Source organism: Urocitellus parryii, chromosome 1 (genome assembly GCF_045843805.1).
Source record: "Urocitellus parryii isolate mUroPar1 chromosome 1, mUroPar1.hap1, whole genome shotgun sequence".
Taxonomy (NCBI): Eukaryota; Metazoa; Chordata; class Mammalia; order Rodentia; family Sciuridae; genus Urocitellus; species Urocitellus parryii.
Window position 1 is genome coordinate 103,989,698 of NC_135531.1, and position 25,788 is coordinate 104,015,485.

The 25,788-nt window shown below is 53.5% G+C and overlaps 1 protein-coding gene across 2 annotated transcripts in view; it reads right to left on the reverse strand.

The window, feature by feature from the left end:
• Window positions 1-14,885, reverse strand: part of Camk2a (calcium/calmodulin dependent protein kinase II alpha) — a 32,238-nt gene extending 17,353 nt beyond the window's left edge. Inside the window, exons 1-9 of one of the 2 annotated variants that reach the window (XM_026414639.2) lie at window positions 14,683-14,885; window positions 14,528-14,600; window positions 11,787-11,889; window positions 10,485-10,568; window positions 10,255-10,349; window positions 9,223-9,345; window positions 8,785-8,868; window positions 7,563-7,605; window positions 4,735-4,775 (exon numbers count right to left, since the gene is read on the reverse strand). In XM_026414639.2, coding sequence (XP_026270424.1) covers window positions 4,735-4,775; window positions 7,563-7,605; window positions 8,785-8,868; window positions 9,223-9,345; window positions 10,255-10,349; window positions 10,485-10,568; window positions 11,787-11,889; window positions 14,528-14,554 — 600 coding nt within the window. In that variant the 5' untranslated portion in view covers window positions 14,555-14,600; window positions 14,683-14,885. The remainder of the gene's footprint in view (window positions 1-4,734; window positions 4,776-7,562; window positions 7,606-8,784; window positions 8,869-9,222; window positions 9,346-10,254; window positions 10,350-10,484; window positions 10,569-11,786; window positions 11,890-14,527; window positions 14,601-14,682) is intronic. The other variant, XM_026414638.2, reaches the window with a different exon arrangement.
• Window positions 14,886-25,788: the final 10,903 nt, after the last annotated feature.

Genomic DNA, 25,788 nt, shown 5'->3' on the forward strand with positions numbered 1-25,788 from the left:
GGTCCACCAAATTAACAACCAAGCTCAAGGCCAAGCCTCCCTTGGACCAGGGCTGCCTACTATACCTCACTCTGATGGAGAGAGCTAATCCTGACTTTGGCTGCCAATTGCCCAAGGCCTTCTGAGCCCAGTGCTCTTGAAGAACAAAAGGGAGATGAGGCTGAGTGCCTTCCCCAAGGCTCCCACTGTCTCTGCTAAGAGAACCCCACTCCCAGCTGAGTTTCATTATCACTCAGGAAATGTGCAGTGTGGGGATCAAACCCAGGACCTTGCACATGCTAGACAAGCACTCTACTACTGAGCTGCCTCTCAACCCCAGGAAACTCATCAAAAATGTACAGAATGAGGTCCCCTTTGAGGAGTTTGATAACTAGATCTGGGGTGGGAACTGGACATCTCCGTTTCCAGAAATATCCCCAGGGGACATGAGAGATATCAGGACCAGGCAAGGGGGCCAGTCCCCTAAACGGCCTTGGGCACTTACAGCTTCCCAGCTACTATCCCATTCGGCTCCTTTACGTTGATGGAGAAACTGAGACACAGCCAGAGTGAGGCTGAGTCTAGAGCTGGAGTCCTGTGACCTTGCCAGTTGGCCTGTCCTTGCACTTGGTAGCATCCCCTGTACTGGCTGCGGTGCCAAGGGAAGCGGGTGTACAGATACGGATCCCCTTCTCCTTCCTTTGGCTCTCAGAGCCTGCAGTCTTGGGCTCACACTTATAGAAAGTGCAGGTCCAGACTGGCATTTGTATTGGCAGAGGAGACACTAAGACCCAGGAAGGGGTAGTGGCCTGATCAGGTTCTTTCAGCAAGCCACTGGCACATCTGAGACCTGAGCGCAGGGCTCTGTCCTTTGCCCGGGGTTCTAGGTCTCCACAGCCTGACGCCCCTTCAAAGGCTCATCCTGTCCTAGATGTTCTTGCACCTGAAAGGCCAGGAGGCCCCTCATCCTGCTGCCCTGTGAGAAACTTGAGGTGCCACCACCGTCAGTTTTCACCATGGAGATGAGGCTTCTGATATTTTTTGAAGGTCTCAGGTCTAATCTTGGGCTTTCTAATTTCATAATCCAGCAACCTTCTGAGTGCCAGAATCTATCCTGTGCCCTCCAACCAGGGCCTCCACAGATGTAGCAGGGATGGCTCACCAGGCATCTCTGTGATCCTGTCCTTAGACTGCATCTTCCCCAGCTGGGCGGGACAGTGTGGCTTATAGCCAACCACCTGCATCAGCCGCTCTTCTGCCCTGCTCGCCTCGCCTCTCCTCTCCTGTCCTCTCCTTTTTCTCCTAGTGTTGGCCTCCTGCCCTGGCTGGAGCCAAGCCAGGCTCAGTGTGTGGGGAAGGGGACAGGCCCACATGGCTCAGCTGTCAGCAGAAACCTGAGGAGCCTCGAAGGAGCCAGGAGGTTTCAGGCGGGACACGAGTAGGTAACACAGAGCAAAGACTGCATCAGATTCGGACGCACAGTGACAGGATGGGACATGGGGAGAGAGGTCACGACGGCACGGATGGGACACCAACAGGGGCAGTGAGTGGGGTGAGGGGTAGGAGCAGTGGGCCCCTCCTGGTAGAAGCTGAGGCCGATGGGTGTCAGGGCAGGCACTGCTTCTTGGAGAAAGACTCAATTTCCCTAAATCACCAAATAACGATGCCACCAACAACCCATATCGGCCGGCGCTTTAGAGTGTGATTGGAAAGGGCTTCCACTGAACGCAGAGTCACCTGTCTTAGAACCACGCGTAGAGGGAGGTTCTAAGCTCAGCAAGGGGTTGGAAACCAAATGTGATTGACATCAGCCTTGAAAAGCCCTGAAAGACCCGCAAAGTGCAGTCATCTCTGAGCCCCAGTGGAGGTGGCCTCCCTCCAGCGCTGGAACCAATCACTGTTTTTCCTGTGAAGCCCCAGATGAAATGGCAGCAGGTCTCTAAGGACCGGGCTTCAGGAAGAGCATGGATGTCCCCCTTTGGCTGGACACGTGAGGGTCATGGTGTGTCTCCACCAGGCCCCTCCAGGGTGACTTTCTCACCAACCCTTGCAAACGACCACAATGCTCCCCTTGTACAGATGACAGACCCAGGACCACGATCCTCAGAGGGAGGGAGCAGTGAGGCCCAGACTCACCGTGGCTTCTTGGCTTGAGGAAAACATAACTAGACTCTTTCCCCCAACCCCACTACCCTCCCTTCTCTGGGAGCGACTTGGCAGGCCTCCTGAGTTACTCGCATCTCCCTCCTCTATCCAAGCTCCCAGATGGAGCTACATAAAGAGATGGTTTGTCCATGGATGGCCTTTGAGTTTCACCCACACCCGGGCCACCCTGAGGAGGAAGCAGTGGCACTGTTCAGCTGAGCCCACTGGAAAGCTCTGTGACGACCAGCAAACCTCTCCTGCCCACTGCCCTCTGCCAGCCTTGGCCTCCTGGCCTTGCTAGAGAGAAGCAGAACTTAGAGCTTCTTTCCTGGGCCTCCATCCAGCCCAAGGGAGGCCCCTTCTGATCCCATGCCCAGGGTTCCTCATCAGCCTCTGTCAGGACCACATTCAAGAGCAGCAGACCCAGCAGCCTTTCTCTTTCTGCAGCCTCCTCTTCCATTGACCTGGGCCACAGCACAACAGCGTTTGTGGCCTCTGTAGCCATATACCGAAAACTGCAGCCAGGAAGATGGCCTTCCCCAGGGACCAATACCCCCAGCTCAGCATCTACCCACTGGGCAGAGAAACCCCTCCAGCTGCTCCCAGCCTGGCAGATCCATACTGCACAAAATCTCCAAAGGCAGGCTAGCCTAGACCTAACACCAGAGGCCACACAGTGTTTTGGACAGGTGTGCATTAACTTGATAAACTACATTGGCTTTTAACGTGTGGTTTCCAAATATTTTCTTGAACAAACTTTGCTTTCAAGGGAAATTTCACACAAAAGTCTAACATATAAAATAGAAAAAAGAATCCTGACCAGCATCTCATGGGCATGTGCTGTATCCCACACTAGCACAGTGCTAAGCTCTCAATGCACATTATCCCAGCTAATCCTCGTGAGTTCCCTAGGAGGTGGGAATCCTTTCAGCCTCATCACATGAAAGAGGAAACTCAGGCTCAGGAAGTTTAAATAAGCAGCCAAGGTCTAGCTGCTGGTGAACCCACCCTGATCTCTTAAGCACCCTGGCGACTGTGACTAGAAGCTGTCCTGGTGGAAGGGAGTGTGGGGATCTTGTGAATGGGGCTTCCCCCTTCCGAATGCCAGCCAGTCCATCTGCTGCCAGAAGGGTCTCCCCAGAACCTGTGGGCTCCAAAGTGTTCAATGTGAAAACCACTGACTTTGACTAATAACCAACTCGCTAGGTACAGTCAAGCATCGCAGGGACACATTCTGAGAAATGCATCCTGAGGTGATTTTGTCATTATGTGAACATCAGTGGTTTAGGTGGCATAGCTACTATGCACCTAGGTTACACAGCAGGGCCTAGGGCTCATGGGCTGCAAACCTGTGCAGCGTGGTACTGCACTCAGGGCTGTAGGCAGTTAGAGCACAGTGATGTTTATGTATCTAAACATAGAAAGGGACAGTGAAAATACTAGGCATAGGAATTCCTCAGCTCCATTGTAATCATCTGGGACCATTGTTGTATATGCCATCTGCCGTTGACTGAAATGTCATTATGTGGCACAGGACTGTGTCCCTCAAGCACCCAGGAAGAGAAGGGAAAAGGATGAGATGGGTTTTGTTTCTTTCTTGTCTGTTTTTGGAACCGAAATCTTGGAAATGACCACCAAATCCATACCCCAGCCACCGTCTCTAGGGGTAACTCAAGTGGGAGGAGGCAAGGGGCAGAGAGGAGACTCGATCCTGGCCTTGGACATCTAGCCAGACCCACCCCCCATGCAATCTCGGCAGACCAAAGCCAGTGGGTGGCCAGAGACCATATGAAGCCATGAAGCCACCAGCACACCTGGGTGACAGTGTTCTTAGAGCATCTCACCTTCTAGTGTCCTGGGCCCCTAGCCAGGTGGGGCACTGAGCCCAGAAGGAAGCAAGATCTCAAGAAAGGAGAACCCACAAGGTGATAGGGTGGCAGGGGAGGAGAGAGCTGAGAGAGTAAAGGGGACAGGCCCCAGAAAGCAAAGGGAAAAAAGAGAAGAGATGGGAAGGAGGGGCCAGCAGGATGTAGAGGGAAATAGCTCGGGCATCGGGGTGGGGACAGGGCACAGGCCTGGTGGGCAAAGGAGGAGATTCTTGGCACAGGAGCAGCAGGCCTTGGCAGGGAAGGGGCACCTCTGTATCCCACAAGCTAGAGGAATGGCTGCGTTCCCCACGGGTTTTCTGGGTCGGACTAGCAGGTGCAACAGGTAGGGGCCAGCCCAGTCCACCCACACTGGGGCAGGAGAAGGAGGTCATCCTTCATACCGTTTCTGTCCCTCCCTCCACCCCCTTGCTCACAATTCTTCAGCTCTGGAGAACCCCCAGAAACCTGATCTTTCCCTTTCCTGTGCTCATTCCAACCCCAGGCTACCTCTCTCTCCCTCCCTCCGCCATCTTCCCCTCCCCCAGCTGCCCTCCCCACAAGCACAGTGAAAGGATGATGCCGCAGCCCAGCTCACTGGGTCTGGGGACAGCCTGGCCACAGACACAATCTGTGTCTGCCCAGAGCACATCGGCAATGCCCTGGTCTTGCCCCAGGCCTCAAAACCCATCCCTGTAGGCAGAAACGGCCAGAGACAGGCCCTGCCAGGCCCCCGGGGGCTCACCTTCACACCATCGTTCTTCTTGTTCCCTCCACTCTTCCCTCCTGTGGAGGAGAAAAAGTAGAGGGTTAGCAACACCAAGCAGGGCACCAGGGCCCAGAGGGTGAGGAAGAGCAGCATCCACAAGCAGCCGGAGAGCAGCCAAGGGGGCGACCGTGCTGGAACGGAGCCGGCCCAGCAACCGGGAAGAGACTTCCTCCTCCTCCTCCTCCTCCTCCTCCTCCTCCTCCTCCTCCTCCTCCTCCTCCTCCTCCTCCTCTTCCTCCTCCTCCTTCTCCTCCTTCTCCCTCTTCAGCAGCCCAGGCGCTGCCAGGGGCCCACTGAGTGGGCCTGGGCTCCTCTGTTCTCAACAATCTCAAGTGTAACCCTCTGGCTTCATGGGTCCAGGGAGGCGTCCAACGTGCTCTGGGACTGTGGGGTGGCTGTTTCAGCCTGGGGATTCCCTCTGGATCCCGGTCACCACTGTGCTGTTGGTGGCCAACCAGGAGGCCTGCTGCCTGGCCTGGGGGCTGGACGCTCCCCTCCCTCCCCGCCGCCCTCTCTAATTTTAGCCCCATGCGGCTGCAGAGGTCATGTGTCAGCCTGCCTACTCACTCAGGACAGCTGCAGGCTGCGTTTTGCCAGTGACAAGAAGCAGATGCCCCCCACCGGGGCCCACCCCTGCCAGAGCAGCCCTTCCCTGGTTTTCCCTTCAGGCAGCATAGGCCTCCCCAGCATCAGAGTCTGGGTCCCCACACAGAGGCTGGCCACTGGTGGCAGGTGGTAGCAGAGGAATGGTACTGGGCTTTTCCCCTCCCCCTCTTTCACTTCCTCACTGGAGCCCTGGGAGTGGGCATCAGCCAGGAAATGGCATAAACATCCAGCCCTGCCCCACCTGGCATCCGGCTGCTTCGGACCTTAAGCAAGTGCCCTAAATGAGACCGTGATCTGTGAAGTACTGCGCTCAGCCTGCGTGTAGCTGGTGCTCCATAAACGGCAGCCGTCATAAACCCTTCTCCAGGCAGTCTCAGGAATGTGAGCTGGGCAGGGGTGGTGGTAGTACAGGGCCTCCATGCCCCAGGGGCTCTAAGGCACAAGGCTCATGGCTGGCCCAGCCTTCCAGTCCCCCCACATTGCCACTTACGGTCCCTGCAAGCTGTCATCCAGTCACCCACTTGCAGATCAAGGGATAACGGGGCACCTCTGGGTGTCTGAGAGGAATGGTGGCCTGTCATCCGTAGACTTTTGTGAGTTGGACCAGGAGGATCTAACAAGCATGGGAGGGTGCTTGTCCCACATGCATCAAGGAGGGTGACCCCTTGATGCTCCAGCCCACTGTGACAGACAAGGCCAGACTGATTTTCAAGAGATTTCAGAAATTTGAGTTTTTCTATGAAATCAACTTACTTTTGACCTGCTCCATTTCCAACCTGACTGATTCACCCCTCCTCAGTCAACCTGGTGGTCCCCTACTCCTAGGAAGTCACCATATGGATGCCAAACTTAGTAAGGACACCCAATGTACAGACCACACTACAACCCAGAACTCCAGGGCTGAAGAGATCCTCCTGCTTCAGCCTCCTGAGTAACTGGGACTACAGGTACATGCCACTGTGTCTGACCAGTCTCCTGACTTTTAAGAGCTAGAAACACATTCCAGAATAATTTCTTAAACATCCTTGGTTTCCTGAAGCACATCTAGATATTGGAACTAATCCACAAGGCCACCATTTTCTGGGCTCTGGAAGAAAGTTCTCCAGGGTGCTTCAGGTGTTAAAAAAAGACTCTGACTAGGTAGCTCATCTTTCAGTATAAGGAACTACAGGTTCCTTGTCTGGGGAAAGGGTAGGAAGGCAGCTCAGTGTGGGGGAAAGCCCAAGTCTGAGGTTCTGGAATGCTCCCAGCTCTGGGCCTTGCTCATCCCAGCTGGTCATGGGCAGGTGGACCCTCTGAGGGAAGCCAGGCCTGCACCCTGCTCAGAACTCACCCCTGGCTACAGTGTGGGCACGCATCCATGGCAGCTGTCTGTGCTGGCCCCAGCCCAGTCTGAGGGCCCCTCAGGTGAGCTTTGCCATATCTGCCATCTATATCTGCTCTGCTGCCCTGTCAGCGCCCAGGGCTCCCCAGAGACAGACCTCTGGCAGTACTGGCCTGGAGTTGGTCCACATACCAAGAGGAGCTATTTGCTAAGCCCTGACAATAATCCCTTCCCCTTCTCTCTTTGGGGCCACATGCTCAGGTAGTTGGGCACTCCCTGCCTTAACCAGCCCGGCTTTGGACAGGAGCCAGGGAAACTCTGGCCCTGGTCTCCCTGGTGACCCAGCCTGGTCAAGGGTACTTGCTCTGAGCTGCTCATACCTATGAGGCAGGCTCTGCCTCTCTCTAACCTTTGACCTGATGTCAGAGCTCACCCCTTAAACTCTGCTTCCTCATCAGAAAAAGGAGGATGGCAACAGCCCGCCCCCCCACTTCCCTGTCATGAAGGCTATCTGAGCAGAAGTGTGGGGACTGGATAGCACAGGGCTCCCACAATAGCTGGGCAGTACTGTTGCGCCCTGGTCCTGGCTTCATCCCTCCTGGGCCGGAACCCTCCACATTCCAGGAGGTTTCCCTCTAAGGATCCCAGTGCACTGTGAGGCAGGAGAGCGAGATTCACATCTAACCAGGCCTGGAGTTGCTCACCTTTGACCTTTCTCCTTTCCTTTTGGGGTACAGGTTTGTGGCAGGTGAGCTAAATCCCAGTCCAGAAACATTCTGCAGCCCCCACTCTGAAGACACCCAAATATCCAACAAGACCATGCTCGCAGCAGACCAGTGCAGGACATACTAGTGACTCAGGCCCTACCACCTACCAGAGAAGTTCCTGGTGGCCAGCATTGTGGTCAGAATGGCTCCCTGCAACAGATAAGAGTGGGGACAGGGGAAGGAGGCCGGAGGTAAGGGGAGGAGGGGAGACAGAGAAATGGGACGGGTATAGGGAAGGACAAGCAGGTGGTCTCTTCAGGGACAGATCCAAAGCCTCGGCCCCTGTGCCCCCATCTGTCCCCCACCCCCACCCTGCAGCCCAGACCCCTTCCCCCACCCTCCCTGGAGAAGTCGGCTTTGGCTGGCACAGCTCTTGGGACAGGGCCATCCCAGGCGCAGATATTAATAGGACCCATGGCCTGGCCAAAGCTGATGGACTTGAGGACACCTACTGGCAGGGACTCCTAAAGGCCACTCCTAAAGTTTCCTGCCTGGGCAATGACAGGAGACCTTGCATCCCTCCTCTGGGCTGAGACTATCGTGCTCCAGGGCTAGTTCATTGCTTTGTGGCCCACGGCTCAGAAGCCCGGAGGATCTCCTTGTGGAGAAGCCCTCGCTATCGAAAAGGGCTGGGGGATCACCCCCTGCTCCTCCTGCTGTCTGATTCAAACCTGACTCAGACGCTTTCTGAATCTGAAAGTCTCTGACGTTAAGCATCCCCATTTCCATTTTGAGACTTCCTCTATGACACAGCTCACTGTGCAGTGAATAGGACCCGGTTCTCCTGGATCACGCTGGCCACAGTCATCCTCCCTCAGAGCTGCAGCCTCTCACCCCACAGTGGTCTCCTGCGCAGTCATCTCTTGTCCCCAAAGTTCTCTCCAGACACTCACAACCCCCTCTGGTCCTCCAGGAGGTCATGCCCACCCCTGCCAGCAAGGGCCTTTCGGTGTCCGGAGCACCTTCCCTTTCTGACTTGACACTGTGCTAATCCAATCCCTGCTTATCCTTAGGGTCTCAGCTGACTCCAGGAAGGCCTCCTGGGACCCTTTCCAGAACCTTCCAGACTTGGGAATGCCATTGACCCACTATGTCCTCCCACAGCCCCGGCACAGCACTCACCATGGCCCCGCAATGTCCTGGTCACTTGTCTGTCCTCTCCACCAGACCACGAGCTCAATCAGGGTGAGGATGGGGTCTAATTCACTGCTCACTCCCCAAATCCCAGCCTGCTGTCTAGCATGCAGTAGGTGTTCCATAAATGCTTGTGGAATCAATGAAGGAAAGAACTAGTGAGCCTGGGGGGTAGGGAAGGTAAGGACCTGTTACCTTCAGTTTCCTCCTGGCATTGAACTTCTTCAGGCAGTCCACGGTCTCCTGTCTGTGCATGCAGGAGGCCACAGTGGACCGGTGCTGGAGGAAGAGAAAGAGAGGTCTGTAGTGACACGTGCTGGAAGACAGCCTAGGTCCGCAGCAGGGCATCTCAACAAGGTGTGGTGGCTTCTTGGGAAGATAATTCTTTGTTCTAGGGATGGTGCAGAGTGCTTAGGATGTTGGCCTCAGACGGTCAAGGCCAGGGACACTCCTGGTCATGTGCTAACACAGGACATCCCTCAATTCCATATTGTCCCCGAGCATCACAGTAGGGTCAGTCTCTCTGATGAAGCCCCATCAGTCCCAGCCAGGAGCAGGGCCAAGATACCACAGGGGCCTGGACCTTGCAGTCTAGAGGGACTCTGGGGAGGGTCCCTGCTATGGGAAGCTCACCGAGATCCAGGGGTGCTTGAGGGCCTCGGCAGCTGTGATGCGTTTGGATGGGTTGATGGTCAGCATCTTATTGATCAGATCCTTGGCTTCTGGGGTGACGGTGTCCCATTCTGGTGATGGGAACTGGAAGGGGCAGAGAGGCCAGGTTTGCCCAGCCTGCCCCAGGCCACCCCTGCGATCCCCCAGCCCCTGACTGGCAGGGGAGCAGGCAGGGGTGCTAATGCCATCCACTCGGCCCCCACAGCCAGGAGTCGGGACTCCTCGGGACCAGGGGAGGGTCGGAGCCTTGGGAACCAGGACCGATGAAAGCCTGGTCACAGGGAAAGGAGACCTCCCTCTGTCATCCTGAGGCTGTGCCCTCTCTAGAGAAGGGCAGACAGTGGTCATGGTCCAGACAGAAGAATCAGAAGACCTGGGTCCAGGTCCTGCCTCTGTCTCCCCCAGACCTGGGCCTGTCATGAGCCGTCTCTGGGGATGCCACGGTGTGACTATCACAGGACTCATGGCACAGGGCTTGATGGACTCCAGCCTTAGAGAAAAGCAGTATGGTTCAGTAGCTAGACGCATGGATGCGAGGGCCAGAGGCTTCCCTATCTGTAAAGTGAGGATGGTATTCGGGTCTATGTTGTAGCCTGGTGTGAAGATCTCATGTCTCCAAGTGCATAAAACAATCAGATGAGTGCTACGGACATGTGAGCTACTATGATTATTTGTACATGTAAGAAAAAGAGAGAAAAAAAAATTAGAAAATACAGCTCAGGGCTGCCCCTCCCTTCTGCCCTCTAGGGCCCCGCAGGACAGATCTCGTCACTTCGAGCCTCTACTCCTTAGGCACCTCTTGAGCTGCCTGGCCCTGCCCATCTTTAGGCTCCCCTGGGCTTCACCCCTTGCCCCAGCTCTAGAAAGTGGCCGGGAACCTAGGGGGACTGGAAAGGCGGGAGGAAGATGTCCTTCCTCGGATCTCTGAGCTTCACTAGAAGGGGACCAGAGGATGACAGGGGCAGGGTGGCTGGAGAGAGGAGCAACACTCACATCATAGGCACCGGCTTTGATCTGCTGGTACAGGCGGTGCTGGTCCTCATCCCAGAATGGGGGGTATCCAACCAGCAGGATGTACAGGATGACCCCTGGGGAGAAGACCAGGAGAACCTTCAGCCCCCTGCCCTGCGGGGAGGAGAGATGAAGGCAGGGTGATGGAAAGGAGTGAGGGGACCCAGGGCCTGGGTGGCCCAGGGGAGGAGCAGGCCTTTGGATGGACTCACCGCAGGCCCACAGGTCCACAGGCTTCCCGTATGGGTCCTTCCGCAGCACTTCTGGGGAGAGGTATCCAGGTGTCCCTGCAAACCCTGCTCCCCAGACACACAGACAGGCAGACAGACACACAGAGATTGGCATGTGAGTAATCTGGAGCCAGATCCTGCTGGGAGAGGGGATGAGAGTCATCTAGAGCTGGAACAAACAGCCTCTGACCCCCAGAGCTGGGGGTTACACCGTGCAACCCTGGTGGGCTCTGTAAGCCAGCAAAGTCCCTAGGCCAGGGAGATAGGCACCTAGCACACCGGCCACCACTCCCCATGGCAGAGTCTGCGGCAGACAGCAGTAATCACAGAGCTCCTTCCCGCAGGGTCCTGATCAGGGTCATAAATTTCCCAGAACAGCCCTCCCAACCCCTCTACCAACCAACTATTGGTGGCCTTCAGCTCTTGCCACACCAGTTCTGCACGGAGAGCTAACATTCCTATCTCCCACTCCCCACTGCCTTGTCAGAGCTGGTCATGAGAGGCCAGAGGCCTGTCCTTAACTCTAGCTTTGCCCCTAATTTCCTTATCTGGTTTCTTTACTTTAGAGCCTCAGCTTCCTCCTGTGACAAATGAAGGATTAGGGATTTCTATTTTAAATACCTCCCAGTGTTTGGGGGAAGATCAAGCAAAATGAAAGACAAACGAACTATTTTAGCAAGTAATCACAGAACAGTTACCAGTTACTGGGTGTGCATCCTGAACTTGGGCAGAGCACTTTATAAGCCTGGTCTTAGTTAATCCTCACACAGACCTTGAGGAACATAGTATGATTATCCCCATTATACAGTTGAGAAAACAAAGTCTCAGAGAGGTGAAATGACTCTGCTAAAGCCATACACTTCTAAGTAGCAGGGTCAGGACTTGAACCCAGAGCTCTGGTCCTTGACCACTGATCATTATTGTCCACTAAAAAGTATAACCAGATTTTGAATCATACCGAAATCCCAGAGAGTGCTGGGCCATCTGAGCTGAAGTCCTAACTCCAGCCCTCTTAAGCTCTTGACCTTTTCCGAGTTTCCTAGCCAGTCTCCTCATCTGCAGCATCCAGGCTGAGGTTGCCCACAGAAGCCCCTGCTGACAGTGACCCTGTGGCTCACCTGAAGAAGCCATGTTATGGTTTTCGTGATGGCCCTGTTCCTGCACCTGGCCCCAGGGAGACAGGGTGGGCACCACCCACTGACTGGCTGGAGGCTGGGTGGGGTGGACTGTGCTGCATGGACCCTGGCTGGCCCCCAACACCCCTGCCACTCCCGCCCCACTCACCAAACCATGCCTGCTGCTCCCCCTCCACCTCTATGGCCAGGCCAAAGTCCGCCAGCTTCACGGCAGCGCCCTTGAGCTTGGAGGCCAGCAACAGGTTCTCCGGCTTCCCAGGACCAGGAAGAAAAGGGGGAGGAGAGGGCGAGAGACAGCAGGTTCAGAAGTGCACCTTGGGGACTGGGCTTGTAGGAAGAGCTGCCACACAGTCCAGGGGCCCGGCCCCCGGACCCAGAGAGGGAGCTATTCCCTGGCAATTTCTCCATCTTCTACAGAAAAACCCTTCCTCCACCAGCCACCCCAAGTCTGGAGCTGGGTTGAAGGGAGGTTGGGCACAGGGTGGGGGTGCTAAGGCCACCACCACAAGAAGAAAGAGGCAGCAGGGTTTATGGGTCCTGCTGTGTACCAGCCACTATGCTCCAAGTGCATCCTCTCACCCACCATCCCAACAACCCCTTGGGTCAGATGCCATTATCTCTGCTTTCCACAGTGACCTTACATCCTTTGAAACAGTCCTGCCACCTTCCACCTCAGGGCCTTTGCACTTCCTGTTTCCCCTGCCTGATTTGCTCTGCCTTCCAGCCTTGTAAGCCTATCCTCTTCCCTTTGTCCAGCTCACCTTCAAGATACTCCTTCAAGGAAACTCCCCCACCCATGATTACTCCATGGAAAGAAGGAGTCATCAGTGTCATCTGTGTTGTCTCCTGTTACCTACATATTTATCGTATGTATAAAGTTAAGGAAACCGAGGCTCAGAGAGGTTAAGCAAGATCACACAGCTGAAAGGGGTGGAATCAGATTAAAGACAAAGATTGACTCCATCTTAATCACTATAGGCTGAGAGATGATGGAGCTTGGCCCCAGGACCACAGCTGACCTGGGGGGAGGCCCCACATCTGTCCTCTGGGTCACTGAGGCTGCTGCCTTCCACTGGCTCGGACCCTCAGAATTTCTCCACTTGCTGCTGGTCCCCCTCCACCTTGGGATTCAGGACAAAGAGAGACTAAGATTCCCTCCATTCTTGGGTCATCCTGGCTTCAGGTCCCAGGATTGCCACTTCTATGCTGTGGAACTTCACCAGATAATTTCATTTCTCTGAGTTTAGTTATTTTCTTCAGGGAAATGGAGACACTGATGGGGTGGTGTCTGGATTAACCCAGACAGTTCACGGGAAGCACCTTGCTAAGGCGAACTGTCAGCGCTTGAGCTTGGCTGCTTGGGGAGGAGCCAAGAGACTCTGGAGAAAATTGGCTCCCACTCTTCCTCTGACCCTTTCTGCAGCAGGGCTTCGAGGGGTCCCACCTCCAACCTTTCCCTGTCAAAACCAGCTTGGACCCACACAAATACAGCTCCCCCTGTCTGGCTCCTGAAGACTGCCTTTGTCCTCTAGGGACTGTACTTTCGATGTGCCCTGGGTCTCAGTGGCCGTCCTGCCCTGATTTGATGAATGTGCCTCTAATTAGTGCATCCAGGGTGGCCTAAATTTGGGCAGCCTCTCCTCCTTCCTTCCTCCACCCGGGCAGGGGCCGGAGCTATAATGGGAACAGGCCTTCGGGGAGAGCCGCCCTGCCTCTGGCCAGAGACCCTCTTGGATCAAACCCCAAGGACCTTGCCCGGGGCACAGGTCAGAAGCCTTGGATTGCCAAAGACAGGTAGAGGTGGGCAGGGGTGCTTATCAGAGCAGTGTCCCCAAGAAGGATCTGGAACAAATGGAGCACCCGGGAGGTATCCAGGGGGAGGAGGGCCTGGAACTCACATACGGGTAGGAAAGGGGAGCCCACCCGGCCAATACTTCAGGGTTACCACAAAGCTGATCAGGTCTCTCTAGAGCGGAAGGCTTGATATCTGTGTGGTTCCAAACTGGGGTTCAGGACAGAGTCCCACAACAGGAAAGAGCCAGGGACAGCTAGGGGCAGCCCCATGGGAAGTAAGTTCATTGTCACTGAAGGCCAAATAAGCAGAGGCTCCATGGATACACAAAAGGGTCACCCTAGAAGGGACTGGCTGCTGCAGAAGTACGGGCTGTCTGAAGTGGGCTTCGGGCACTGGACTCTGAGGTTATAGGACCTGCGGTTGGAAGGCCTGGGCTCCATGCTCCTTGCTCAGGCACAACTGAAATCCATGCCCTTGGACTCTTTCAACCTTAACGTCCTATTTTGCAAAACCAGGATGCTCCCAGCCCCTGATGCCATGAGGCCCAGCAGAGGAGGTCCACCATGTCCAAGAGAAGAGGGCAAGGCTGAGCGGCCAGGAAAGTCCTAGGCTGCGTAGTCCTGTCTATCTCTTTAGGTGGAAAGAGGGGTACTCAGAGGTCCCCAAGTCCTATTTTTCTTCTTTCCGTTTGCCTGAGACCCCAACAAGAGTCTGGGTCAGGGAGCTCTCTCAGCCAACATCCCGCCAAGGAGGAGGAAGCAGGCAGCGGGGAGACAGCCAGGACCAAGCAGCTCCAGCAACTGTAGCCTGATTGGGATCTGGACCTTTCCAGGACTCTGCCTCGCCCTGCACCCCGGACGGCCCCGGTGGTCTAACTGCACTGGGGCTGGGAGTCAGGAGACCTGGGGCCCAAACCCAGCCGCTCTGCCTTCCTGAGCTCAGCTTCCTCCGCAGACAGTGGGAGGATATTCCCTCCCGCCCAACAGGAAAATAAAAGGGGTTCCAGTTGCACCCCGCTCCGTGGGAGCGGGGAAGGGCAGAGGGGCCCTGGGCTGGGCGGACTCCGGTTGGCCACACCCATCGCGGGCGCTCACCTTCAGGTCCCGGTGCACCACCCCCATCTGGTGGCAGTGCAGCACGGCCTCCAGGATCTGCTGGATACAGTGACTGGGGAGAGAGAGAGGAAGGGTCAGCCCAGGGACAGGCCTCCTCGCCAAGCGGGCAGCGGGCAGGAGTGCCCTGCGCTTACCTGGCATCAGCCTCACTGTAATACTCCCGGGCCACGATGTCTTCAAACAGCTCCCCGCCAGTGACCCTGGGGGACAGGCACGCAGTCACCCTCCCACAGAAGCCCCAGGCGCCACCCTGCCTAGAGGAGTCTCCCAGAAGCTAGGGACGGGGCCCAGGGACCTCAGAACCTCAGCCCAAAAGAGAGGGACCTGGGGCCCCTGGGCGCCACCACGGACACACCCTCCCTTCCCCTGGCCCCTCCCCCGCCCCTCAGACCCCGCCCCCGGCAGGGTCCTGGCTGGTGGCGGAGGACACCCAGAACACTGCAGGATCACCGCTGCCGGAGCCCAACCACTGTTTGGTTGTGTTCTTTCCATGTCCTTGCCCGCAACGGACATGATCCCCGCCAACAGTTGAGACCAGAGTCACTGCTGATTCCCAGGCCATCCCCCACCCACCACGGAAGACTGCCATCGCCTGCCTGCTCTGACAAATCAAACCCATCCGAAAGGAAACTTGATATCACCCCTATGAATGGTAAACCAGCATCACTAGCCACGAATAGAAGAGAAACAAAAATAAATATATGGCCCGGAGTGGTGGCGCAGCCTGTAACCCCAGTGACTGGGGAGGCTAAGGCAGGACGATTGTGAGGTCAAAGCTAGCCTCAGCAAAAGCAAGGCGCTAAGTGAGACCCTGTTTCTATATAAAATATAAAATGGGGCTGGGGGCATGGCTCAGTGGCTGAGTGCCCCTGAGTTCAATCCCCGGTACCCAAATAAATAAGTATATGATCACAGTTAAAAGTGTTTGGCGGTTTAACTAGGAGGGCTTGGAAGAGTAGACCTACCACATCTGGGGAAAGAGCAGACCTACCACACGTAGACCAGAAGAGGGAATTCTACCCAGCCAGGGAGCGCTGGGGACCCTGACCCAGCACCCCCACACCCATGCCACATCCCAGGTGGGGCCAGACTCACAGGTCGAAGATCAGGTAATGGTGTCCCTCCTCAGAGATGCTGTCGTGGAGCCGGACTGTGGGAGAGGCCAAGGCAGTTGGTTACACCTGGACACACTGCTCCCCACCCCCCACGTCCCCTGCAGCCCATATTATGGCAGGAGGGACAGGAGCCTGAGCTGCCTGCAGAGGAGCTGTCGCCTCTTCAGGCCAAACTCCCAGGAATCCAGAGCTCCCAGATTATTCTTGTGCTTCTGAAAGGAAGGGTAGAGGCCTGGGGATGCCTCTGGTTGGGCCACAACCAACTTCTCACCGGACAGGGCTCTCAACCTTTCCTGTACCACAACATGACATGAACATGGCATAGGGCAGGGACGCTGGCTCTGAAAATCATGCTTCATCCACACAATGGAAAATCACATGGCTGTTAACATGGCAGTTCTAGATCCCCTGGCTTGGAATCATCTCCAGATTGTATTGTTTGATGAAAAAGCAAAGTGCAAAACAGTATGTACAGTTCTTTCTAAAAAGAAAGTGTGCAAAAAACACATAACCCAATCAATAAGTGGACCAAGGAACTGAACAGGCACTCCACAGAAGATGAGATACAAACAGTCAAAAAATATGTGAAAAATGTTCAACATCTCTAGCAATTAGAGCAATGCAAATGAAAACTACACTGAAAACAATGGGGGATATATATATATATATATATGTGTGTGTGTGTGTGTGTGTGTGTGTGTGTGTGTATAGATATATATGAAATGGAATGTTACTCAGCCTTAAAGAACAATAAAATTATGGCATTTGCTGGTAAATGAATGGAACCGGAGAATATCATGCTAAGCAAAATAAGCCTATCCCCAAAACTAAAAGCTGAATGTTTTCTCTGATATGTGAATGCCAATTCACAATGGGGGCAGGGGAGTTAGGGAAGAATAGAGTTACTATAGATTAGGTAGGGGAGTGAAGGGAGGGGAGGGGTATGGGGGTAGGAATGATAGTAGAATGGATCAGACATTATTAGTCTATGTACATATTTAAATATACTCCTAGTGTGATTCTACATCATGTACAACCAGAAGAATGAGAAATTATCCTCCATTATATATAGTATATCAAAGTGCATTCTACTGTCATGTGTAATTAACTAGAACAAATTTAAAAAAATTTTTTTTAATACTAGACTGAGATTTCATCTCATTCTAGTCAGAATAGCAGTTTTCAAGAATACAAGTAACAAAAAAATGTTGGTGGGGATGTGGGGAAAAAGGCACACTCATACATTGCTGGTGGGCCTGCAAATTAGTGCAACCACTATGGAAAGCAGTATGGAGATTCCTCAGAAAACTTGAAATGGAACCATCATTTGACCCAGTTATTCCACTCCTGGGTTTATACCCAAAGAACTTAAAATCAGCATACTACAGTGACACGGCCATATCAATGTTTATAGCAGCTCAATTCACAACAGCCAAACTATGGAACCAACCTAGATGCCCTTCAACAGATGAATGGATAAAGAATATGTGATATATTACTGGAATATTACTCAACTTTAAAGAAAAATGATATCATGGCATTTGCTGGTAAATGGATGGAACTGGAGAATATGGTGTTAAGTGAAATAAGCCAATCCCAAAAAAACAAAGGCCAATTGTTCTCTCTGATATGCAGATGCTGACTCACAATCATGGGGAGAGGCTCACCAGATTGGACAGGGGGAGATGAGTTGGAAGTGAGGGGGGAATGGGAATGAGAAAGACAGTAGAATGAATGGGACAGAACTTTCCTGTGTTTATGTATGAATGCACAACCAGTGTAATTCCACATCATGTACACAAGAATGGGAATTTATACCCAGGTATGTATAATATGTCAAAATTCATTCTACTGTCATGTATAACTAAAAAGAGTAAATAAACAAATTGAAGGAAATGTTTAAGCTTCTATACAACATAAGTTTCTCTGGAAGAATACAGAGACGTGGGCGTGGGGCTGCCTTTGGGGAAGGGAGTTGGGGAGCAGGTCATGGGGGAGACTCGCTTTTCACTGTAAATCCTAGTGCCACTGATTTGTGCCGTGTACCTGTATCTCTGACTCAATACTGAGTCCCCTGAATTGCTGTGGCTTTCATATTTGCACATCAAGTTTAGAAAGTGAACTAGGAGATAGGCTGGATAGAGTCCCAGGCGGGTGTCTGCAGGGATGGGAACGGGGCACCAGAGATGGAGAATGACCAGGACACCAATTCAAATTAAAATTGTAAGACTTTGGGCTGGGGTTGTGGCTCAATGGCAGAGCGCGTGCCTTGCATATGTGAGGCACTGGTTCGATCCTCAGCACCACATAAAAATAAATAACAAAATTAAAATATTTTTTTAAAATTCCATACTTTTTTTTTTGTAGTAATGGGGCTAAAACCCAAGGGCCCTCTACCACTGAGTTATGTCTCCAGTTTTTTTTTTAATTTTTAAGACGGGTCTTGCTAAATCGCTGAAGTTGACCTTGAACTTGCAATCCTCCTTGCCTTTAGCCTCTCGAGTCACTGGGATTACAGGCATGAGCCACCACACCAGGCTAAAATTTTAAAGACATTCTTAAATAAGGATAACTACTAATACATAAGAACCAAAATGTTTTAAATATATTTAAAGCAAAAAAATAATAATCTCAAGATGTACACAGGATAATCCTGCTTTAATTTACAACATTTTATTATTTTAAAAATCCATACATACAGTCATGTGAAAACCCCTAGGCCCACCACTCCAGTTCCTATTTTCCTATACTTACTTAACTACCCTTCTAACTGTTCCTCTATTAATCTGTTTTAATTTTCAGTGCATTTAAAAGTAAATGCAGGCTAAACTTTTACAATTCATGTGTGAGTTTAGCTGTGCATTTGATTGATGGGACTCAGCAATCCTACCTCCCCTCCAGAGCCCCGACTGCCAGGAGTACCAGCTGCTTGCAGAGACTCCGCCCCTGTCTCAGGCCCTGCTTCTAGGAGATCTGACCTGAGACGACATGCCCAGGTGTGAATGGGGAGACCCACATGGCATCCGATCTCAGCTCTAGGTGGACAGCTAGTGGAAGGACTTCAAAAAGTATTTGCCGTCCCGTTTATCTGCAACTAATGTGGATTCTGAGTGTGTGTGGGGGGGTATGTAAAAGACCCTTTTCTTCTTCCATCTTCCTCCAATGGGTCCCAGGGAGTGCACCCTTCTTGACCCTAGAAGGAGGTGGTCTTAATGTCCCTTTCCTGAGTATGAGAAGCTCTGAGAAGCCAAGCTGCCGCCAGAACCATCTCAGGAAGGGATTTCAGAACCAGGTCCACACCTTTGGAAAGAGCTCCCAAAAGACGGGGTGTCCCAGACCCACCCTCAGGGATCAGGAAAACAGACGGAAGGTGGCAGGGATTTTTCTGTGGCGCAGACTCCTGCTCTGTGATGATTTTGTGCTATTATAAAATGTTGTCCCTCTGAGTCGCCGGGCAGGGGCACAGAGCCTGGACACCAGCCCCCACTTGGGCAGTGCACCACCTTTACAACAGCACTGAAGTCTGCCTCAGTCCCTAAGAGAGAGCAGAATCACCCCTCAGAGCCCAGGGGACAGGACTTCTCTCAGTGTCGGGTTCACACACAGCCTCCCCTCCTATCATGGAGGCTGCCCTGAGGAAGGAGAGGAAAGGATTCAAGAACAGCAGGCTATAGTCGTAGCCCTGCCTCCTGGTGGAGTGACTGGACCATTGTTATACTGTCATTTGACTTTTAAATATTGTCACAGAACAAATTTGTAACCTAGTTTTCAGTAATGCAGCCAGAGTTATGAAATTCTGACATTCCTGTGATGGTTCCAGTGGATGCAGTTTTTGTCTTGAAGTTGCAGGGCAGCACTTGCTCTTTTCCCTGGGTGCCCTGACACGACACCCAGATGCCCACTTGGGAAGCTAAGTGGAGTGACTAGTATCGTGGACTCGCAGTCAGGCCTACTGAGTCCCCTCACAGGTCCACCTCTTACAAGCCGTGTCTTTGGGCAAACGACTTAGCCTCCTGAGCCTGCGTTTCTAATGAGTGCTCATCAAGTCGGCCTGCTCCAGGTGCTAATGTGAGGGGTCTTGTAGAGTACTCAGGTAGTACTCAGTGCTAGGAAGAGCTTAATAAATGAAGACAGAGCCATCTGGCCCATCACAATTCCCGTTCCCAGCCCAAATCACCTACCAAGCCCCCAGGCTGTCCCTAGCACAGGTCAAGTTCCCTGAGCCCTGGGTGGCCCTCTGGGGCCTTCCCCAGGATGGGTGGTGAGGTTGCAGAGAGCAGGATACTACTGCCCCCAGCTGGACCAACCAGTGCTGAGCCAGGCACCTCCCTCACCTGGTAGTCAGGGGGCTGGGCAGTGGCCACATGTAGACAGTGCTCAGTGCCCTTGTCTGAATTTTCCACGCAGGCTGGGTGAGATGCAGGCTAGTTCCTCTGAGCACAGCTGCCCTCTGGGATTCTGCAGCCACATCTGTCTCCTAGCACTTTGGAAGCAGCTGCCGGGAGGATATCTGGGCCCCTTCCAGGCCCTTCTAGCCCTGGCCATGGCTCAAGACCCCTCCATGATTTTCCTGGCTGGACTTTCAGCTCTGCCCTCCAGAGCCTGGGTACTAGCCATGCCCAGCCATGCCCACCCTGTCCTCATTCCTCCCACCCATCCTCAGGGCCTAGTAGAGGCCTCGACCTGTGGTATGTCCTCAGGCGCCCTTGACATCAGGTGTATGAAGGAAGGAAGAAATAAATGTCTCGGTGACGATAACAGCCATGAAGATGACAGCTGTCACTTCTGAGTGTAGCTTGGGGCCAAGTGCACTGTCTCCTTTAACCCACCCAACAGTCCTAGAAGCTGGGTACCATGATTATTTCAACTTCACAGAGGAGGATACTGAGGTTCAGAGAGGTTCACATCCCTCCAATCTCAAACACCTAGTAAACAGCAGAGCTGAGATTGACACCTGATGTGTCTGAACCTCTTAATCAGCATGTAATATGGTGTCTCTGTCGACGACCTACAATCTCAATGGCTCTGAGCAATGATAAGCTTATGGAGTTTCAGGCAAGAGGGTGTCTTCTTTTTCTTAATATTTATTTTTTAGTTGTAGTTGGACACAATACCTTTATTTTGTTTATTTGTTTTTATGTGGTGCTGAGGATGGAACCCAGGGCCTCTCACGTGCTAGGCAAGTGCTCTATGGCTGAGCCACAACCCCAGCCCCGCCCCCCAGAGGGTGTCTTCTGATAAGATCCTTCTTTGAGAAAGTGAGGACTGGGAAGGGCAATCATAAAGCACTTGCCTGGGGTCTGTCATTGCATTATTTTCTATCTAATTATCACATCTACGAGGCAGGTATCATTTCCATCCTCTGGATAAAACTGAGCTTCAGAGTGGCTAAGCAATATGTCCAGAGGAACACAGCAATTGAGCAGCAAACCCAGGATTTGAGTTTCAGTCGGTCTACACCAGAGCGCACACAATTCATTGCCTCCCGCCTTTTTGGTTGGGAATGGGAGAGGTGCGCGCAGCAGGCAGCATTGACCTGAGACAGCTGCAGTTATACAGCAGCCCCCCTCCCCGCCACCTCCTCCCGAGCCAACAGCCTTTGTAAGAACCACAAGGTTTATCGCCAGAGATGGAGACACCAGAGATGGAGATTGTCCAAACCCGCAGGTGGAAGGCCCTGAGTGGTGGGCACTTCCCAGGGCCACCCAATGGGAAGTTAGCAGATGGGGACAGGGTCCAAGCAGGGTTCCTTGCTGAGGCCAGCACCTGGCTGCCCCCTCTCTGCTGCTGGCCCTGGCCGCTGGCTGCTGTTGTGCAGTGGGGGAGGGGCCTCCTGGACATCAATAGCCTGGGGCCTCTCCTGGCAGGAGCGTTAACCCCTGGGGCCGGGGCACAGAGAGAGTCTCCACTCCTGATGCGATGCCTGTGGCACTGTCGGGGTGGAGCCGTCCCTAGGAGCAGGAGGCCTTCACTGGCAAGGTGTGCTCTCTTTCAGCAGCCTGGCATCTCCTCTCCACTGTGGGGACTGCAAAGCCTGAGGCCCCACCCCAGACGGTGAGTCGGAAGCACTTTTCACGAAGTGCCCAGGTGATTGGAGAAGGTCAAGCCCTCATCCACACAGCCCCCTCCTCATGAAGATAGGGAAAGTGGCTCAGAAAGGGTAGCGCTCCTGCCCAAGGTCACACAGCCAATCTCGGACAGAACTAGACAGATAGACAGCTGTGCTCTTCCCCTCCTAACCCTAGCCCTGACTGGCAGGGGTCCACCCCCAGGTGCACAGTAGGGGGACTCAGTGCTGCTGCCCTGGCTCTGTCCTGGCCCCCCTGGGCACAGTCTCTCAGAGGCAGGTGGTAGCAGGTGTCCCAGGACTTAGCAGGGGACCCATCTGGGGAGTGGGCGCAGGTCAGGGCCGAGTGCGCCCCTGGGCTATTTTCATCTCCGTCTGGGCCTCAGGAGCTTTCCTGGTCTCTGCGGCAGGTGGAAGCCATCAAAGACACCCCCTTCCCACCTCCGCTGCCTCCACCACAGAGACAGCAAGAGGCCAACGCCCGCCAGGATGGGCCAGGCAGGGGCCGCCACGCTGGTACCCCACGCCCTCAGGCTTACCGATGTTGGGGTGCTTCAGCAGGCGGCAGATGCGGGCTTCGCGCTCCAGCTTCTGATGGTCTGAAACACAAACGCCAGGTGAGTCCCAGGGGAGGGAGCGGCCTCCAGCTCCTGCTCTCCCCAGGGCCTCTTCCTGTCACCCCTGCCAGGGCAGCTCGGGCTCGAGGAGCTGGCCTTTGGGCCTGGGGAAGCTCCAGGAAGGCAGTGGGGCGAGTGGGAGGCAGGGAGGCCAGGTGAGGCCTCCCCCTCTGTGGGCCTCCGTTTCCAGTGCTCTCAGAGGTGGGGCCTTCTTCTAGACTCTTCCTGGGCCAAGCAGCCCAGGTGCCAACTCCTGCCCCTCGCCCAGATGTCCCTACTGAGCGCCACACCTCCACCTCTACACTGGGCCACCTCCTTCTGGGAACAGGCAGCTCTCCAACATGGAACATCTCCCAGCCTCCCAGCTGCCATTCACCGGCCATCACTCACTCCCACCCGTCCGTCCCTTGATGTCACCAGCTCCTAGCCACCTATCCTGACAGGCAGGTTGGCAGGTCCTTCCTCTGCACTCTCAGGGCCCCGATGGACATCTGCATCCTTAAGAGCAGGTGCTGTGTTGTACCCCAGCATCTGTCTGAATGCACGGCACACAGTAGGTGCTCAAGAATAGCTGAATGAAAGAACAGATGTTCGATGAATGAATCTTCCTAAGCAAGTGGCTATTCTCTCCAGAAGAGCTATTGCCGATTTCGTTTCTGAGGACTCTGGGACCAGGGACCTGCAGGGTAAGTGACAGCCTCAGCCTGGCCCCATTCTCACCCTGCCTTCCACGACCCCTGCCCAAGGCCCCTGGGTCTCCCCACACCCACCAGGGAGAGAGGCCTTGTTCAGGATCAGCGGTTTTCCAATTCCCTTTGTGGTGCTTTCCTCACAGTTCCATAGCTAATGTCTACTTTTTAAAACAAAATGGTTAAAGAGAAACTACTAGCAAATGAAGAATACCGGCTGAGAATTCTTTATCTGAAACACTGGGGACCAGAACTGTTCAGAGTTCAAAAAAAAAATTTTCAGATTTTGGAATATTTGCATATACATAATGAGATACCTTGGGGATGGGACTCAAGCGGGCCACAAAATTTTTTGGATTCATTTACATTTTATGCACAGACTGAAGGTATGATATTTTTAATAGCTTTGTGCGTGAAATAAAGTTTCAGGGAGTGGAATTTCCCACTTGTGGCTGCATGTCAACTCTCATAAAGTTGTGGATTTTGCAGCATTTTGGACTGAGGGTGTTTTGCTCAGAGATGCTCAAACCTGTAGCTACCATGTGCCAGGCCCTGTGCAGAGTGCTTTATGTGCCATTAAAGCCCTCACGACAATCCTTTGAGAGAGGTACTATCGTTTTTCTGGCTTTATACAGGAAGAAACAGAGGTTCATAGAGTAAGTACTTGTCCCCAATCTCCCCCACGGGGAGTGAGGAAGCCATGCTTTTTACCCAGGCAGTCAGGCTCCAGAGTTGGGATTTTTTTGGGGGGAGGGCAGTGGGTATCAGGGATTGAACTCAGGGGCACTCGTCCCTGAGCCCCGTCCCCAGCCCAATTTTATATTTTATTTAGAGATGGGGTGTCACTGAGCGCTTAGGCTTCACTGTTGCTGAGGCTGGCTCCGAGTTGGGCTTTAAACTCTGCTGAGCTGTTCTCCTTGCTCCAACTCAGAGCCACCGCCTCCACCCGCCCCCATCTGCTGGTGGGAAAAGTGGAGCCCACAGAAGGGAACTCACAAAGATGCTCAGAGGCTAAGGCAGAACCAAAACCCAGGCCACTGAATGGCCCCTGCAGAGCAGGTACCCAGGAAGGTGACAGAGATGGAGAAAGTCCCAGCTCTTGTCCCTGGGCACCCAGCTCCCCCTCCCCATCCTCCTCCACTAGAGCAGTCCCTGGCTGCCCTCCAGGCTACCAAAGCCAAGATCGATGCTGAAATGCTGAAATGCGGCTCTGCCATCAGCAAAGCAATTAAGTCCAATTCTGTTTCCATAGGCTCAGCCCCTGGGGAAAGACCTGCTGCAGGCCAGGGAAGAGAGGGGGTTGGGGAGGCATCCAGCTCCCCCCGCCCCCTCCTTCTGTTTCCTCCAGGGCAGAGGATGTGGGTTCCTGGGCAAAGGAGGGGCCTCCCATCAAGGACTGACTGGGAGCACTCAGAGGGAGCTGGACCCTCTCCCTGCTTCGTACAGATGCCCCCACCCCAGCTCCACAGAACCAGAAGTCAGGCAGGTCAAGGCCAGGCCTCTCCGAGGGGACAGGGAATCTTCTGGCCCAGGTGACACATGCAGAGCCCAAATCTGGAATGTTGGTGTTTTCTCCACGTGAGGTCAGCCAGGAGCACAGTTCCACTGGTGGCACACTGGTCACACAACGTTCAACTTGTGTCAGGTTACCAGACCTCCCTACTGGAATGCCAGGAGCTATCGTTTTTATCTTTTTTGGTGGGTATGGGAGTACCAGGGACTGAACTCAGGGGCACTCGACCACTGAGCCACATCCCCAGCCCTATTTTGTATTTTATTTACAGACAGGGTCTCACTGAGTTGCTTGGTGCCTCACTTTTGCTGAGCCACAGGGACTATCATTTTAGGCATACCACAATTGCCCTGCATGGTACCTTTCACCATTAAAAGCAGTATTTATTGGATGCAAATATATACATTGGTAACCGTCTTTGCAACATGGTCATTTTCTAATGTATGGAGAACCTCAAGACAAGGACCATGTTTCTCTTGACCTCTGACTTCTCATTCTGATGTGTAGATGGGGAAATGGAGGCCCGGTGACAAAAAAAAAAAAAAATGTTGACCCCCTTATCAAAATCACTTGTCTGGTGGCCCACACAATCATTCATGGCAGGTGAAGAGCTTTTATTATTTGCTTATTTATTTGTTTGCAGTACTGGGTACGGAACCCAGGGACACTTTTCCACAGAGTAACATTCCCAGTCCTTTTCATATTTTATTTTGAGACAGGATTTCACTAAGTTACTGAGGCCAACTTTGAACTTGTGATCCTCCTGCCTGAGCCCTCCCCTCCACCCCGCCTCATTCATGGATTACAAGCGTGCACCACAGCACCCAGCAAGTAGCTCTTTTAAACTATAAGTAAGATCCTGTCACTCCTCAGTGTCAAACTCCAACAGCTTCCCCATGTACCTATGATATGACCCAGACTCCACCCCAGCCAGCAGTAGCAGGCTGGGTACTGCCTCATGTGGGCAGGAAACTACAGCCACAGAATGACCTTTCTGGCCTCAGGCACACCAAGCCCCTTTGCACCACAGGCCCTTTACACATGCGGTTCCCTCTGCCTGGACCGCTCTTTCCCAGGGACAGCTGCCTTTTAATCATAGACAGGTCCCAGGACAATGTCACCTCCTGCAGAGCCTCCCTCCTGTCCCACTGCTTCCCCATTATCCTTCCTTTCTTGACATTACTCACCTCTTCCTGAGACTACCCAGCTGATTTATGTGTTTAATATTCTTTTCAGCTT